This window comes from Delphinus delphis, chromosome 6 (genome assembly GCF_949987515.2).
Source record: "Delphinus delphis chromosome 6, mDelDel1.2, whole genome shotgun sequence".
Lineage (NCBI taxonomy): Eukaryota > Metazoa > Chordata > Mammalia > Artiodactyla > Delphinidae > Delphinus > Delphinus delphis.
Window position 1 is genome coordinate 90,130,256 of NC_082688.1, and position 16,436 is coordinate 90,146,691.

General features: G+C 40.3%; 1 protein-coding gene across 4 annotated transcripts in view; it reads left to right on the top strand.

Annotated features, from left to right (window-relative positions):
- IARS1 (isoleucyl-tRNA synthetase 1) overlaps window positions 1-16,436 on the top strand; it is an 80,982-nt gene that overhangs the window by 40,781 nt on the left and 23,765 nt on the right. For all 4 annotated transcript variants that reach the window (XM_060015059.1, XM_060015061.1, XM_060015060.1 and 1 more), the window contains exons 17-26: window positions 655-741; window positions 2,429-2,512; window positions 3,645-3,789; window positions 5,396-5,516; window positions 9,831-9,922; window positions 10,702-10,779; window positions 11,697-11,818; window positions 12,264-12,366; window positions 12,614-12,697; window positions 14,959-15,133. In XM_060015059.1, the coding sequence (XP_059871042.1) occupies window positions 655-741; window positions 2,429-2,512; window positions 3,645-3,789; window positions 5,396-5,516; window positions 9,831-9,922; window positions 10,702-10,779; window positions 11,697-11,818; window positions 12,264-12,366; window positions 12,614-12,697; window positions 14,959-15,133 (1,091 nt within the window). The remainder of the gene's footprint in view (window positions 1-654; window positions 742-2,428; window positions 2,513-3,644; window positions 3,790-5,395; window positions 5,517-9,830; window positions 9,923-10,701; window positions 10,780-11,696; window positions 11,819-12,263; window positions 12,367-12,613; window positions 12,698-14,958; window positions 15,134-16,436) is intronic.

Here is a 16,436-nt window from a genome sequence, read left to right on the forward strand (position 1 = left end):
TTGGGATGCAAAATCAGGTCGGAGATGACACAAGTGCATTACTTACTGGGACAGCTTACATGAATGTGATAGAGTTCTTTTAGGGAACAATCTAGGTAACATATAAACATGCATGATATCTGATAGAATAAAAACATTTTCTATGTTCATATAGACTAGCTTTTAACTTTTGGATGAGAGTGCTTTTTTCATCTTTTGTCATCAGACTGTCCCATATGACCTTGTGCTAAAGGCAACATATCTCTGGATTTCCAGCCTGGCATTTCTGGGAGGTCCTGAGAGGCCACCCAGTGCTGCCCTGCTCTGCCTTGTGGCTGTCCAACTAGCTCCCCAAGGAAGATGATAGTACTGTCCCCAGCAGGGGGTCAGTACCTCATTCTAGGGCTTTATTTGCTTTAAATAAAGTTCATTTTAGTTTTTCTAGTGAGAAGCTGTAATATGACTGGTCTGCAGTGGGTCCTGTGCCTAATTTTTCAGCACTCCCCAGATGATTCTGATGTATCCAGGATCAAGAACCATTGCTTTGTGATTATCAAGAAGTGTAACTTACCTAAAATAGAAATTCAGTCCAATAAGTAAACACAGTTTTTTTTTCCTATGCTTGAATTCCTTTTCTTATTTTATTGAACTCTTTGTTTGTGGGTTTTTTTCCAGGTTTTACACCCTGTTGGTGCTGGCCACAGCTCTCTTTGGACGGCCGCCATTCAAAAATGTGATTGTGAATGGGCTCGTCCTGGCAAGGCAGGTGCACTCCCTTGTGTAATAATGAGTTGCAGTTCCTGACCTCCTTTATTCTTTCAGCATGTTCTGGTTGGATCTAACCATTCTCTGTTTAAAAGGGATTCAGGAATGCCCCAGCTCTGTTCCTATTCTCTTCCTTCCTTCTGCCTTTATACTTCTTCCTGCTCTCCCTTTTCATCCAACTCCTGCCTTGTGCTCTTCTCAACCTGTAACATTCTGTCTCTACATATTCCTCTGTCTTAGGAGAAGGACTGCATTAAGAGCTAAGCCTAATGGAGGAGGACAGAGGGGAGGACATGTGTCCCATGATACTACTAGTGATAAAATAACATTTGTCATTTAGAATTTTATAAAGTACTTTTGCTTATAGCTCTTATTAAATCTGTACACTGGTCCTTTAATATAGATTTTTGTTGTCCTGTTTTTAATATATAAGGAAGCTATTGGTTCTAGAGGCTTATTATAGAGGAGTCTTATTTTTTCCTTCTACTGCGTCTAGTCATTAAAAGTAAAAACAAATAAAAAGAAGAAAATGAAATTTTTATACCTAGATACCTTGCTTCATGTGCTGTTCAAGGCGGGGGATGACACCTGGCACTGTACCAGGCTCTGTTTTGCACATTTACACATCTTCACTCATTTATCCCCAGAACTATTTGAAATGGGTCCTTTCATTGTCCATTTTGACATTTGAGGAATTTGAAGTGCAGAAAAATTAAGGTCATACAGCAAAAGAGTGTGAAATTCTAGTTCTATATCCAGGCAGTCTGGTTCTATAGTCTGTACTTTTTTTTTATAATTGAAAATCTTACTGAATTATAGTTGTAAAAATTAATAGAGACCCCTCGTGTGCTTTGCCTGGTTCCCCCAACGGTTAACGTTTTTGAAACTGTAGCACATTGTCACAATCAGGATGTTGATTGAATCCACCAGTCTTACTCAGATTTCCCCAGTTTTACTCATTTGCTATTGCATGCAATATTATCTCATATATGGGTTCCTGTATCCACCAGCACAGTCAAGATACTTGGCCTGTTTCAACATCACAGGATGCCTCTGTTGCCCTTTTATAACCATACCCACCCCACCCCTTCACACTCCTCCCACCTCAGCCTTCAGTCCTAATCCCCATCCCCTGGCAACCACTCATCTATCCCCATCTCTGTAATTTTGTCATTTCAAGTATGTTATATAAATGGATTCATATCATATATAACCTTTTGTGATTGGCTTTTTTTGCTTACTGTAATTCCCTGGAGATACCTCAGGTGGTTTTATGGATCCGTAGTTCTTTCTCATTGCTGAGCAGTGTTCCATGGTGACCCACAGTTTGACTTTTCACCAGCTGAGAGACATTGAGGTTGTTTCCAGTGTTTGCTGACTATGAATAAAGCTGTGAACTTTCTAAGGTTTTGTGTGAATATAAGTTTTCGTTTCTCTGGGATAAATGCCAAGGCTGTGTTTTTTCACTTTTACACTCTGGCATCTTCCTGCTGCCATTTATCCCGAAACTTCTCCATTGACTCGCTACAGTATTCAAAAACAAGCTTTAACAACCTATTGTTGTGCCTTAGTAGTAGCTTGTGTCCCATTTGCACTTATGTATTCCAATTAGTAGATAATCTGTAACCATATATAAACTGTGATGTTGACTTATTTATTTGGTGTTTCCCTTCTATTTTTCAAGTGATGGCCAAAAAATGAGCAAACGCAAAAAGAATTATCCAGATCCACTTTCAGTCATTCAAAAATATGGTGCTGATGCCCTCAGGTACAAACCAGTGCTCTCTCTGCCTTGTGTGTATTTGTCATTTCTTATTAAGCATCTTACATTCTGTTAATCATGTTTTCAGTGATATTAATCATTCTATTAATTTGGTTTATAATTAGCTTTTTTAAAAAAATGCACATCTGTTACATGGAGAATTACATCGGTATGGTGTTGACTTTAATCCCCCAAGGTGGTTTTCTAAATAGTAAAGATGTTTCTATATCTATAGGTCTTTTGGAAGAGGAGGCTGTGTGTTGGATTTTATTAAGCAGCACACGTACTCCCAGGCTAGTTGCTGGTGCCTTTCCCTCATTCCTTCTATAGGTTCCCTGTCTTATTGATATTAGAATTCTCTTATATCATTTATTTCAATTTTACACTTACTCCTCAAATAGCCATATGAGGTACAATTTATGCTAGAGCAAATAAAAATACTGAAAAGTTTTTAGAGAAATGTGAGATACTGCTTGAAATAGTCATAAACGTTGAGTGCTCAGGTTAAAAGGCACCAAAGAGATCTTATTCAGCATCTTCCCGTTACAAACACAGAGACCCACACCCAGGGGCAGTGGGCAAGCCTGTTCACGGTTGCCATGTTGCCCAGGAGCAGTTAGTGCGGTGTCCTGCAACCCCCAGTTATCTGTTAGACTCACCTTGGCATAGCTGACAACTTGGGCCTCTTAATTATTTGTGTTGAAGGGAACATCCTGTAGGATGTTTAACAACATCCCTGGTCTCTGCCCCCTGCGTCCCTCTGTGCTGGCAGAGCACATGTGGCTGTTCCTTGTGAATCCCTGATGCCTGCACATATGTCCTGGAAGGAGGGCCTGGCTTCTTCCTCTTAGTGTTGCCATACTGCCTGAGGCCTGTGCTGGGACCAGCGCAGGGCATGCTTCTAGGTTAGTTCAGTGCCATATTTTGGTGTGGCACTTTTGGTCTCCCCTTTATAATTTGCTAGGTCTCTTACACAAAATAAGAATTTTGTCGGTTTTAAATTGACTGTTAGAAGCGTATTTATAATTCCCCACTTTTGTAGAAAAAGGGCTGATTTGGGTATTGCCCTGTCAACATGTCAGTAATATTTGGTTTACTGTCTACATCTCTTTTCCATGTAATTTTTCTCCTCTTCCAGATTATACCTGATTAACTCCCCTGTGGTGAGAGCAGAAAACCTCCGCTTTAAGGAGGAGGGTGTTCGAGATGTCCTGAAGGATGTGCTGCTACCTTGGTACAATGCCTATCGCTTCTTCATCCAGAACGTCCTGAGGCTACAGAAGGTGTGGGTTGCAGTGCTGTGGGGTAGGGTCTGCCCCACGGAGCTGGGTTGAGCTGGGTTTGCGAAAGATGGTCAGGGGTCAGCTGTGAAACAGAGCTCCATGGGAGACAGGAGCTAACAGGCCCGGTGGGTGGGGGCTCAGAGCCACTGGGGAGGCCATAGATGAAAGTGTGACAGGTGTCTGGGGTCCATGCTGGGCCAAGAGCACAGGACTGGAACTTCACCATTTGGATAGATGCTCACCTCTGCAAGACACAGAAGCCTCACCTGTTGAAGAAGAGTTGCATTGGATATTCATTTAGCCAGCCAAATTGGTACTGGGGACTTAGTGATAGGGGAGCCAGTAAAGAGTCAGCTACTATCAGAGTGAGCGCCTAGTAAAGGCTGCTGCAGATGGGTGGTCAGGGAAGGCCACTTGATGAGTGCATTTGGGCTGAAACTCTGAAAGTGAGAGAAGTTCTCATTGGGTTGCTGGGATGAAAAATAGTGGTTCTGATATATAAGAAAGTGCCTCAGAGCAGTTACGTGCTGGCCTGGGAGGCATCCTCTGAGAAGCCCCTTCCCTTGCCCCTACTAACTGCTCTCAGGCCAGCAGGCTTCATTGCACATGTGCCTGTGCATGCTTCCTAGACTCCATTTGGGGTCAGGGCTCAGGTACCACTCATCTTTTTATCTCCAACACATTAAAAGTAGAATTCCTTAGTAAACTACTTCTGACTAAACATGTGATATTATTCCTTCCTGAGAAACTCGTTGGAGAGCTAAGCTTTGAGCATTGCATTCCAGCAGGCTGGTCACTTCTTGCTGCCTCTGGCTCATCTCATTCTGCTAATGAACCCTCCCAAGAAGAACAAGGCTTTGGGAACAACATCCCTAGTGTTCCTATCTTTTGGATCCCACCACCTCTCAGGCCAGCAGTGCTAACGTGGGTCTACTTTGCAGGCCTCTGCTGGTGTGGGATTCAGGAAAACAGGCTGGTTCAAACCACTCATAGTTGGGGCTCATCTGGGCATGGCAGAAAGATGCAGGCTCCAGCATCAGAGCAAGAGTCAGCATGGTCACTGCCTTGCCATCCTGATGGTGATGCCGTTGAGTAGGGACAGGTAAAGTAGGCCTTCAGGATCGAGGAGGATTTGCAAAGGAAAAAGCAGGGGTGGAATAGAGCATTCTCGGTAAAATAATTTAAGCAAAGACATGAATTCCTAGTACTCATTTTCAACTTACAGACAGTTGTCCAGTCCTAGCCAGTTTTGCTGTCCCTCCTTCCTCAGATTCAAAGTAACTAAACCGCCTACTTAACAAGATGTTGGAATATTTCTTAATTCATAATTACTCTTTGGTGCATAGGAATCATTTTTTCCTAAATTCTCTTTAGTTCACTCAAAAATGTAATTCATTAATTGAGGACTTAATGTTCCAAGTTCAGAGTTTACTTGGAAAATATCGCTAAGAATCAGAAATTTAGATTGCCAACAGGGTCTGGGTTTTTGTGGTGTTTTTTTGATTTGTTTGGATACTTCTTTCAGTTTAAATAATTTAACAAATTCATTTCTCTACAGTAGTTTCCCCCAGGCATGCAGAATGTTTCAATAATTGTCACTTCCTAGGAGGAAGAAATGGAATTCCTTTACAACGAGAACATGGTTAAAGAAAGTACCAACATCACAGACCGGTGGGTCCTGTCCTTTATGCAGTCGCTCGTTGGGTTCTTTGAGACTGAAATGGCAGGTGTGTCTCTCTTGGGCCTTCTCTCAGGAATAAGGAGTCTTCTCTTTGTAATTGTCCTTTTGATATTTAACTGTTTTTCTTTATAAACATAGAGGAAATTTTTTTTTTGAAGTATAGTTGATTTACAATGTTGCGTTAGTTTTTGGTGTAGAGCACAGTGATTCAGAAATATAAATGTGTATATATATATATATTTTTTTCATATTCTTTTCCACTGTAGGTTATTATATGATATTGAATATAGTTCTCTGTGCTATACAGTAGGACCTTGTTGTTTATTTTATTTATAGTAGTTTGCATCTGTTAATCCCAAACTCCTAATTTATCCTTCCCCCACCCCCTTTCCCCTGTGGTAACCATAAGTTTGTTTTTTATGTCTGTGAGTCTGTTTCTGTTTTGTAAATAAGTGCATTTGTATCATATTTTAGATTCCACATATAAGTGATACCATATGGTATTTGTCTTTCTCTTTCTGACTTACTTCACTTAGTATGATAATCTCTAGGTCTATCCATGTTGCTGCAAATGGCATTATTCTTTTTTATGGCTGAGTGGTATTCCATTGTATATGTATACGTGTGTGTGTGTGTGTGTGTGTGTGTGTGTGTGTGTGTGTGTATAAGTACCATATTTTCTTTATCTATTCATCTGTCAGTGGCCATTTAGATTGCTTCCATGTCTTAGCTATTGTAAATAGTGCTGCAGTGAACATTGGGGTGCATGTATCTTTTCAAGTTCTCTCCAGGTATATGCCCAGGAGTGGGGTTGCTGGATCATATGGCAACTCTAGTCTTAGTTTTTTAAGGAACCTCCATACTGTTTTCCATAGTGGCTGCACCAATTTACATTCCCACCAACAGTGTAGGGGAGGGTTCCCTTTTCTCTACATCCTATCCAACATTTTTTATTTGTAGACTTTTTAATGATGGCCATTCTGAAAGGTGTGAGTGATACCTCATTGTAATTTTGATTTTCATTTCTCTAATAATTAGCGATGTTGAGCATCTTTTCATGTGCCTCTTGGCCATCTGTATGTCTTCTTTGGAAAACTGTCTGTTTAGGTTTTCTGCCCATTTTTTGATTGGGTTTTCTTTTTGGTATTGAGTTGTATGACCTGTTTACATATTTTGGAAATTAAGCGCTATCAGCCGCATTGTTTGCGAATATTTTCTCCTAGTCCATAGGTTGTCATTTCATTTTGTTTATAGTTTCCTTTGCTGTGCAAAAGCTTATGTTTGATTAGGTCCCATTTGTTTATTTTTGCTTTTATTTCTGTTGCCTTGAGAGACTGACCTAAGAAAACATTGGTATGATTTATGTCAGAGAATGTTTTGCCTGTGTTCTCTTCTAGGAGTTTTACGGTGTCATGTCTTATAAGTCTTCAAGCCATTTTGAGTTTATTTTCGTGTATGGTGTGAAGGAGTGTTCTAATTTCATTGATTTACATGTGGCTATCCAGCTTTCCCAACACTACTTGCTGAAGAGATTGTCTTTTCTCCATTGTATATTCTTGCCTCCTTTGTGGAAGATTAATTGACTGTAGGTGTGTGGGTTTATTTCTGGGCTCTCTAAACATAGAGGAAATTTTATAGAAATTTTGAGAGATACAGAACAATAGATAAATAAATATTTCTCTTTACCTCTCAAATATAATTTTAAGGCTTGTTAGTTGTAGAAATGTGTTGTTCCAAGGCCTTAGAGATTGTCTTGGGGGGATGTCTAGTGACCTCACCCCTCCACAGATACCACACAGGCCCATGGAATCACAGGCTTCAGTAGTGGATGCCCATGAGTTCAAAACCCAACTGCACCACTTGTTCCCTGGGGGAAACGTTACCTAATCTATGAGCCTCAATTTCTTTCTCCGAAAAATGCCTGGTAAGAGTTAATATGAGGCTCAGATGGAGATTATGTACATACAGTAGCTAGCAGATAATAGGTACTTAATAAGTAGTAGTTGTTATTAATATGTTTTTAATTTATTTTTAGGTCTACTTTATTAAATAAGTAGTCCCCGTTCAGCCTGCAAAAATTAGGAAATACAGAAAAACAATAATGAAGTTGACATTTCCCCACATTTCTCTTACCTAACAACAACGAATTTGGTTTTAGACAGGGTTGGAAAAGTAGGTTATGTGGGTTTCCTAGAAGTTGGAGATGGAACAACCGTAAGTCAAGGCGAGAAATTCCAGAAACTGTTAACCTGGATACCTGAGATGGGTCTGATAAAGTCTGTGGGCAGGGGAGAAAAGATGGCATCCCTGTGTGCACCCTTGTGACATAAACCAGCCTCCCCCAGCGTCCTGTGGTTGCCAGGTGCTGTTGTTCAGGTACTGCACTCCAGTGGATTCGAGGGGCCAGAGCAATCTGGTTCATACAGGGTTCTTCCATTCCTCAGCTGGTACATAGCTCTTTGTGGAATAGTTGGTGCCTCTGTACTTGGCACAATAGGATGGTTAGTCCAGGAAATTTTGAATGTTTTATCAGTCATCCTGAAGGACTACACCCACTCTATTAAACATATGTAATAAGGGTCGTATGACTGTCAAACTATTGGACAGATTGACATAAGTGAAGACGGAAATGAGTGTGCAAAGCAGACATCGGCAGTTGGGTTCTCACCACACTCCCTGGGATACCTACTCGTAGCTGTGTCCAGTTTTCCCTCCTGAGTGATATAAATGAATGGGATTGTTGCCTGGGGGCCCTTGCCATCTTTAGACAGCAACGGCTGTGACCTGAGAATGTATATCCTGGCTGGGACCTGGTCTGCCTGGGAACTAGAGGTTTGGCAGCAGTTGTACACACAGCCGAGTGGTAAGGGCCAGGTGCAGGAGGCTAGGTGGTGCACGTTGAACCGATGAGAGGGGCTCCAGACCCAGATTGCCGTGCAGTTCCCACTCCACCAACCTGTCAGCTTTATGCCCTTGCCTCCCTCATCAAAATAGAATTCTGAGTACTAAATAGGTAGCATCGTTGAAGAGTCTGCAGTTGGTATTAGTGATTTCAGTGGTAGCTGCTGCTCCCTTTTATTATATATGGGCTTAGTTTTCCTTATAAGAGTTGCAACTCTTGAACACTCCAGCTTCCTAGAAGGTGAAAAGTGTAGTGAACCCTAGAAGTAACTTAGATGGGCCTCTGTCTTTACAGAACAAGCCTCTGATCACAAAAATTGCCTCTCTAGAAATGTATGACCAGCGAGTGCCTCTGGCCTGGGGTCCAGGTGTTGGTCTAGCAGCACCTCAGTGCTAGTCTTTTTGAACTGCAACAGAGAGCAGCTCTGCCCTTGGCAACTTAACCACTGTGTTAGCTTAGACTAGGAACCTCATTAACAGTCACTGAACTCTTAATATAAATTGTGGTGTGTTTTTATGATTTTTGGTCTTACTCTCCTTGTTTTTCGTGTTTGTTTTTGTGCAACAGAGAGTATCAGTTAAAGGGGAGGTGAATGGCAAAAATCCTGAAGATAAGTCTGGGCCTCAAACAAAGTTGGCTAGATGACCTTAACTTCCTGCTTGCCCTCTGAGTTCCTCAGGGAGCCTTCAAATGTTTCTGATTCTTCAAGGTTCTTCTCTCCTTCCAATACCTCCTTTAGCTTTCTTTCCTTGACTATTTTAACCTTTAGAAACCCTGTTCTATTTTATGCACAGCCCCTGCCTGAGTTTCTCAGTGGCAGCACTGCTGACAGTTTGAGCTGGGTCATTCTCTGTGGTGGAGGCTGGCCTGTGCATTGTAGGTTGTTGAGCAGCATCCCTGGAGTCCACCCACCAGATGCCAAGAGTGCCCACCTCCCCAGTTTGACAACCAGCATGTCTCTCTAGACATTGTCAGTGTCTCCTGCAGAGCAAAATTGCTCTGGTTGAGAAGCCCTTATCTGTGCTCTGCCTCTTAGGATCTAATTAAAGCTTTTTGCTTTTTATGTGTCTGTCTTAGTTGAGGTCAAGGTAGCACAGTGGAAGAAGTCAGGCTTTTGTGGTACTACCACCTGATACAGTTCCAGATAAATGGTGCCTCATGGAGTCATCTGGCGGGCAGCCTCGGCCCCTCAGCCACGCATACGGGGTTTCCTGTTTTCTCACTGACACTGGGAGTTTGCATGTAGCTCACAGGGTGGTTTGTGCATGCCTCTAGACACCTTGACAGCTATATAGTACGTCCTCAGTTTTGATTGTTTCACTTTGGGACTTCTGCCTCCTTAACAGGTGTGACAGCCCTTGGATAGCAGGGGCTGCTTGCTCTTTCTTATATCCAGCCCTGTCCTAAGCACCCAAGATGCTTATGTGTTCTCACTGCCTGATTGGTTGTTACTTTTAGCTTACAGACTCTATACTGTGGTTCCTCGCCTAGTCAAGTTTGTGGATGTTCTGACTAATTGGTATGTCAGGATGAACCGTAGAAGATTAAAGGTAAGTGCAGGCTGCTGCTGGGAAGAGCAGAAAGTGTAGGAAGTATGAGAGTTGAGGAAAAATGAGAACAGCGAACAGCCAAAAGGAAAAAGAGCATTTTCAAATGCTCTGACTTTTTTAAGCTATCTTTTTCCTTTTAATTGCATATTAACTGTATTGGCATTTGTTGGTTGGGGAACGCATAAGTTTAGAAGACATCTTGCATATTTTCAAAGCACAATTATGGACATTCATATTAGAGGGAAAGTCTAAGGCCAAACAGGACTGTACTGAGCAGACCTCTTAAAATCTGAAATAAATTCATGCAGATATTTTGCAGATGTTTTTAGGTAGAGCTGTGATATTGAGAGGGACACCTCCTCACTTCTACCTCTAGAGGGACAGTTACTTATTGACAAGACTCGTCCTTAAGCCTGTTGGGGATATAGGGTGAGTGAAGCATGGATCCTGTCCCAGGACTTAAGCTGTACATAAGCAACAATGGTAGAAAACAAGGAGTGAGGGTTGCCCAGACCACTGTCCATCAGTACTGCCTTCAAATGTGTTAATGATAAAATCCCGTAACAAAACAATAATCTTGTTTTTGTTAAATTATATTACACACACATGTACATGTATGTGTGTATATGTACATATATTTAGAAGGACATACACTAAAATGTTTAAAGTAGTTATCTCTGGGTAACTTAATTATGGTTGAGTTTTCCCCTTTTTATTCTTTTTTTTCTTACAATGAACTATTGGTTTTAACAGTTTAATGTGTGTTTTTTATTCACTAGGGTGAAAATGGGATAGAGGATTGTGTTATGGCTCTGGAGACCTTGTTTAGTGTTCTGCTTTCTCTGTGCAGACTTATGGTAAGATGCCAGCCCTGTGGGCTGCTTGTGGTGCCCGGTTGCTGCACTGTCCTCTGTCTGTATCTATTCTGTATTTGTTCCACTAAAAATAGAAATAGAAGTGTTAAAATAACCTAAATTTCTAGTTTCTTTTCAGAAATCTCGTTAGCTTATGTATGTCAAATAACGGCTAAAAAACATTAGCTTTAAAAGCTGGATTCTTTCTTTTCACCCTTGGCAGTACATTTCAGGTCAAGGTCCTTGCATCTAGACTCAAGAGCAGCATACCTCATCTTAATGTAGATTCCTGTAATTGTCTGTGAGTAGTGGAGAAGTTCTTGAACTAATAGCTAACCAAACAAAAATATATTGCAAACAGTATTTTACTTGAGACATGTTCCTATCAATTGAAATAAATGACATACAAGTAAAAATTCCAGTTTTAATTTCCTGTATCTTATTTCTGCTATTCCAGTTTAATGTTATAAGGCTTCTATTTGTTTCCTAAACGTACATGGAATGAAAACCTGCTTTGTACCAGGTCCCCTGCCTGGTGTCTCATGTCTGACCTCATTCCCCTTCATCCTGTGAAGCAGGTGGTGTTTCCCCAGTTTACAGAGGTTTAGGGACATTCATTCCTCTGCATGTTGACTTGACTGGCATGTGGTCAGGGACTCCTGTTTTTATTATGGACATCCTCAAGAATGTTTTAGGCACTTCTGGCTGTTAGTCCTGCTGCTGTGTTTCATGAGTGTCTAGCTCGCCAAGTTCAAAATGACGTCATTTCTCTTTCATAGGGCATGTTTTGTAACCTTATGTTCGTTTCTGTGCATATTCCCATATCATTTCTCTAAAATGTTTATGTAGTTGCTTCTCACCCTGAGATCAGTTAATGATGGCTACGTATGAATGACCCGATGTCTTCTGTCCTTACACAGGCCCCCTATACCCCTTTTCTTACTGAATTGATGTACCAGAATCTGAAGACACTGATTGACCCTGTTTCTGTCCGGGACAAGGACACATTCAGTATCCACTACCTCATGCTGCCCCATGTTCGGTAAGAATCAAATACACATAAGCCTCTCCTGGGCCAGGGGAAGGAGAGTTGCCAGAGATGCACTCAAGTGGGGCCCCCAGCTCCCTGCTCCAGCCCCTTCATGCCCTGCCTCCCCCCTGAGCTGCTCCTCAGGCTACAGAATGGATAGGAGGGATGCTTAGTGTGGAATCCCCAGTAGAGCTATGGCAGGTAGGGGTGGGTAGGCCTGTTGGGATCGCTTTGGGGAGCTGCTAGGCACTAAGCAGCAGGCTCAAGCTTGCTGCCTGCTTCTCAGTGTGTGCCCCAAAGGCAGGCATGTGCTGTCCTTCCCAAGAGCCTCCCCGGAAAGCCTAGCTACACCATCACATCTCTAGCCTGACCCTGTTCCTCACTTAAGCATGCCTATTCTTTGGAATTTTCTCCTTTTGAATCTAATCTCTTTCAAATCCCTACCTCTACCAACCAGAGAGGAATTGATTGACAAGAAAACCGAGAGTGCAGTATCTAGAATGCAGTCTGTGATTGAACTCGGGCGAGTGATTCGAGACCGCAAAACTATTCCAATAAAGGTTTGAGATTTTATATCTGTTTTGCATTACACATACCTAGATAATTATGTTTTGGAGTATTTTCTTAATATAAAGAGCTGCCAGCAATGGCATAAATTTCTTTTCTGCAATAAGGGTGTGAATGACTTAGTACTAGTTATGCCTGCTTAGTCTGGAGTTTGAGATTCAGATAAAACATTTAACATTCATTTTTCTGCAGTTTAGAGGACTGGATGCTTATGAACTTTCCCTTCCATTTTCTTTCTAGTATCCTTTGAAAGAAATTGTAGTTATTCATCAGGATCCAGAAGCTCTTAATGAAATTAAGTCATTGGAGAAGTATATCATTGAGGTAAGACAGTTGATTTGTTTGATTTGGTCCAAACAAACTTCTTGCCTTGGGAAGATTATTTTGGTTAGTACTCTTTAGTCAACTACACTTTGAGTGTATCATTTGTCCTTTTCCTTTTTATATCAGTATATACATAAATTTAACCATCCATGGAATTTTACACTTTGCTTTTAGATTCATCATGACTTTTTACAATGTAATTGTAATTCTTTGACAGTGATTTTCAATGTCCATGAATTTTACACCTTTGTTGGATCATTTATCCTTTCATCCACTTCTCTTCCCCAAAGTACTTTTTGATAACTAACACCAAAAAAATCTTTGTTCCTTCAAATTATACAAGTATCAAGTAAACACACACTGGTTGTAAATAAGCACTAGCATCGAGTACAAAGCAAGTCTCCTCTTACCCTGGCCACTCCCTGGTGTCTCATCACCCACTTGTTCACTAGGTTATCTCCTGCTGGGTTGTTCCTAGCATTTTACATACGTGTACACACATTTGTACACACATATACACACATGCACACATCATTGGTTTTATTTGTGAATAGAGAGGATCATATATGTAGTTTTTAACTTATTTTTTTCACTTTATAATATTTCTTAAACAGCATCCCATGTTAAAACATAGAGATCTAATTTATTCTTTTTGTTCACTTCCTGACTGCATCATAATTTATTTAATTACTCATATTGTTGGAAATTTAGGTTTCTGATTACAGACAAAAGGGGTGTGTGTGTGTGTGTGTGTGTGTGTGTGTGTGTGTGTGTACACGTGCAAATATGTCACAGTATGGATGTTGGATAGGTTCCTAGAAGTGGAGTTTTGGGGTCAGAAGTTTAAACTGTCATGTCAGTTATCCTCCCAAAAAGCTTTTACCCTGTAATGTTTTAAAAAGAAATATATTTCAAATTTCATTTTTATTCCTTTCACAGGTAGTATTTAAATCTTTATGATAGAAAATAATTAATTTCTATATTTGGTTTTGAATTGCTTGAGAATTCCAGACAAATATTAGAAACCAAGGAGTTTATAACTGTTTAGAAACTTAGAGTTCATAACTAAAGAGCTATAAATTCTATAATCAATGCTTAAGATATGGATAAAAATAGAATTATTTAAATAGAATATCTTAATCACTCTGAGAGCAAATAATATAATAATGTATAATAGCAAAACCAGAAATTTCCCTATAATTTGCTTCAGTTGACAGTTCCATGATATCTCAGTTTCATATTTCCTACTGTGCAGTCACCATTTCCTGCTACATTAGTAATCCTTAACTAACTAGTATGATGGAGACATGAAATGTTAAGATTTTTTCCAAAAATATTTATTTATTTATTTATTTGGCTGCATCAGGTCTTAGTTGTGGCACACGGGATCTTCAGTGTGGAGTGCAGGATCTTTTGTTGCAGTGTGTGGGCTCTTCGTTGTGGCACGCAGGCTTCTCTCTAGTTGTGGCACGCAGGCTTCTCTCTAGTTGTGGCACGCAGGCTTAGTTGCCCCGCAGCATGTGGGATCTTAGTTCCCCAACCAGGGATTAAACCCACATCCCCTGCATTGGAAGGCAGATTCTTAACCACTGGACCACCAGTGAAGTCCCGAAATGTTTTGATTAACTGATTCTTCTAGTTAATTGATAGTTATTTGTGGTGCTTTGAAATTTCTTGAGCGTAGGTCACCCTTAAACATGAAGTCCATATTTCTAAGGCTACAGTCCTCGTTAGTTGCGTTAGGCTCAACTTGATTGATCTGGACAGATTTTTTTCATACCATACAATTATTTATTAGTATTATTTATAGAGCTGTGCAGCCGTCACCACAGTTTCGTAGCATTTTCATCATCCCAAAAAGAAACCCAGTATCCATTAGCATTCATGTACCATTTTCCCCTCAATATCCCACCATCCTCTGGCAAACACAAATCTATTTTCTGCCTCTGGATGTGCCCACTCTGGACATTTTCTATAAATGGAATCATACAATATGTGGTCTTGTGTGTCTGGCTTCTGTGACTTAGCACTAAGGATCAGTCATGTTATAGCATGTATGCGTGCTCCATTCCTTTATATTGCTAAATAATAGTCCATTATATGGATATACCACATTTTGTTTATTCATTCACAATTGATCAACATTTGGGTTATTTCCACTTTTTGGTTGTTGTGAATAATGTTGCTATGAATGTTTGTGTGCAAGTTTTTGTGGACATGTTTTCATTTCTTTTTTATTTCATCTTATCTACCAAATATAGGAATTGAATGTTAGAAAAGTTACATTATCTACAGATAAAAACAAGTATGGCATTCGCCTAAGGGCAGAACCAGATCACATGGTCCTGGGGAAGCGTCTGAAGGGAGCCTTCAAGATGGTGATGACATCCATCAAGCAGCTGAGCAGTGAGGAGCTAGAGCAGTTCCAGGAGAGTGGTTGGTATCTGTTTTATTGGGGCCACCGTTTGTGTCCTCAACCTGATGGGTGTCTCATACTTAGGCTCCTCTTTGATTTCTACTGTCACAGCCTTTTCTTAAATAAGAACTTTTTTTTTCTGTTCATAAAAATATTTATTATGAATAATTCTGATAATTTAGAAAAAAGTAAAACAAGTAAAGAGAATAAAAATGACCCATAACCGATCACCCATCCATTTAATGTAGATTGAGTGCCTACTGTCTGGTATTTGTTATGTTAGGTGCTGGGGTGCTATTAAAATTCTGATTTATATAATTACAGCTTTACAAAATGGAAATCACATAATTTTAAATTTCACATTTTTCATTCATACATTTTTACATTTTATGTTATTTTGTTTTTATTTATATTTTTAGTCTGTATTTTCACTTTACATTATAAACATTTTTGTGTGTTATTAGTCTTTAAAATGCTGTTTCAGTAAGTGCTGAAAATATTTTCCTTCCTGTGGATACCGGATAGTGTCTTTTTTTTTTTTTTTTTTTTTTTTTTTTTTGCGGTACGCGGGCCTCTCACTGCTGTGGCCTCTCCTGTTGCAGAGCACAGGCTCCGGACGCGCAGGCTCAGCGGCCATGGCTCACGGGCCTAGCTGCTCCACGGCATGTGGGATCTTCCCGGACCGGGGCACGAACCCGCGTCCCCTGCATTGGCAGGCGGACTCTCAACCACTGCGCCACCAGGGAAGCCCCGGATAGTGTCTTTAACCAGTCTCTTATTGTTGGTGCTTTAGGTTGTTTCCATTCTTTTAATAGTACAACTAATATTTCAGTGAATAATTCACATATAAGTGTTCTGTGGAATTGATTCCTTCTGGCTAGATTTCTAGATAGAAATTACTGAGTCAGAGGGGTGGACCTTAAGTTACCATTGAACTCTATAAATGCTAATGTGGGCCTAGAAAAATCTACCCTAGTGAGAGAGCAGAACCCCCTGAGATTCACCAGCCAGTGGTATAGAGTGTTATTGTTATTAGATGTTGCTTGTAGAGAAAAAGATGGTGACTTTTTAGAGGTGCCAGAATGAAAACTAGAAGATATTCAAAAGAAAAAAGTTATGTTTTAATTTTAGTTCAAAATTTAAATTTTAAATTTTAAATACTTAAGTGTTTTTAGCGAAAGGGATTTAGCATTGAGGTTTGGGGCTTCTTGTGAAGGAGGACTGGGTCAGAACTTATTATAGTTTCTCTAAAATATCTAGAATACATATGTTGGTCTCAATTGAGCAAGACTGGAGTCATTCATTCAGCAAATATTTTTTAAG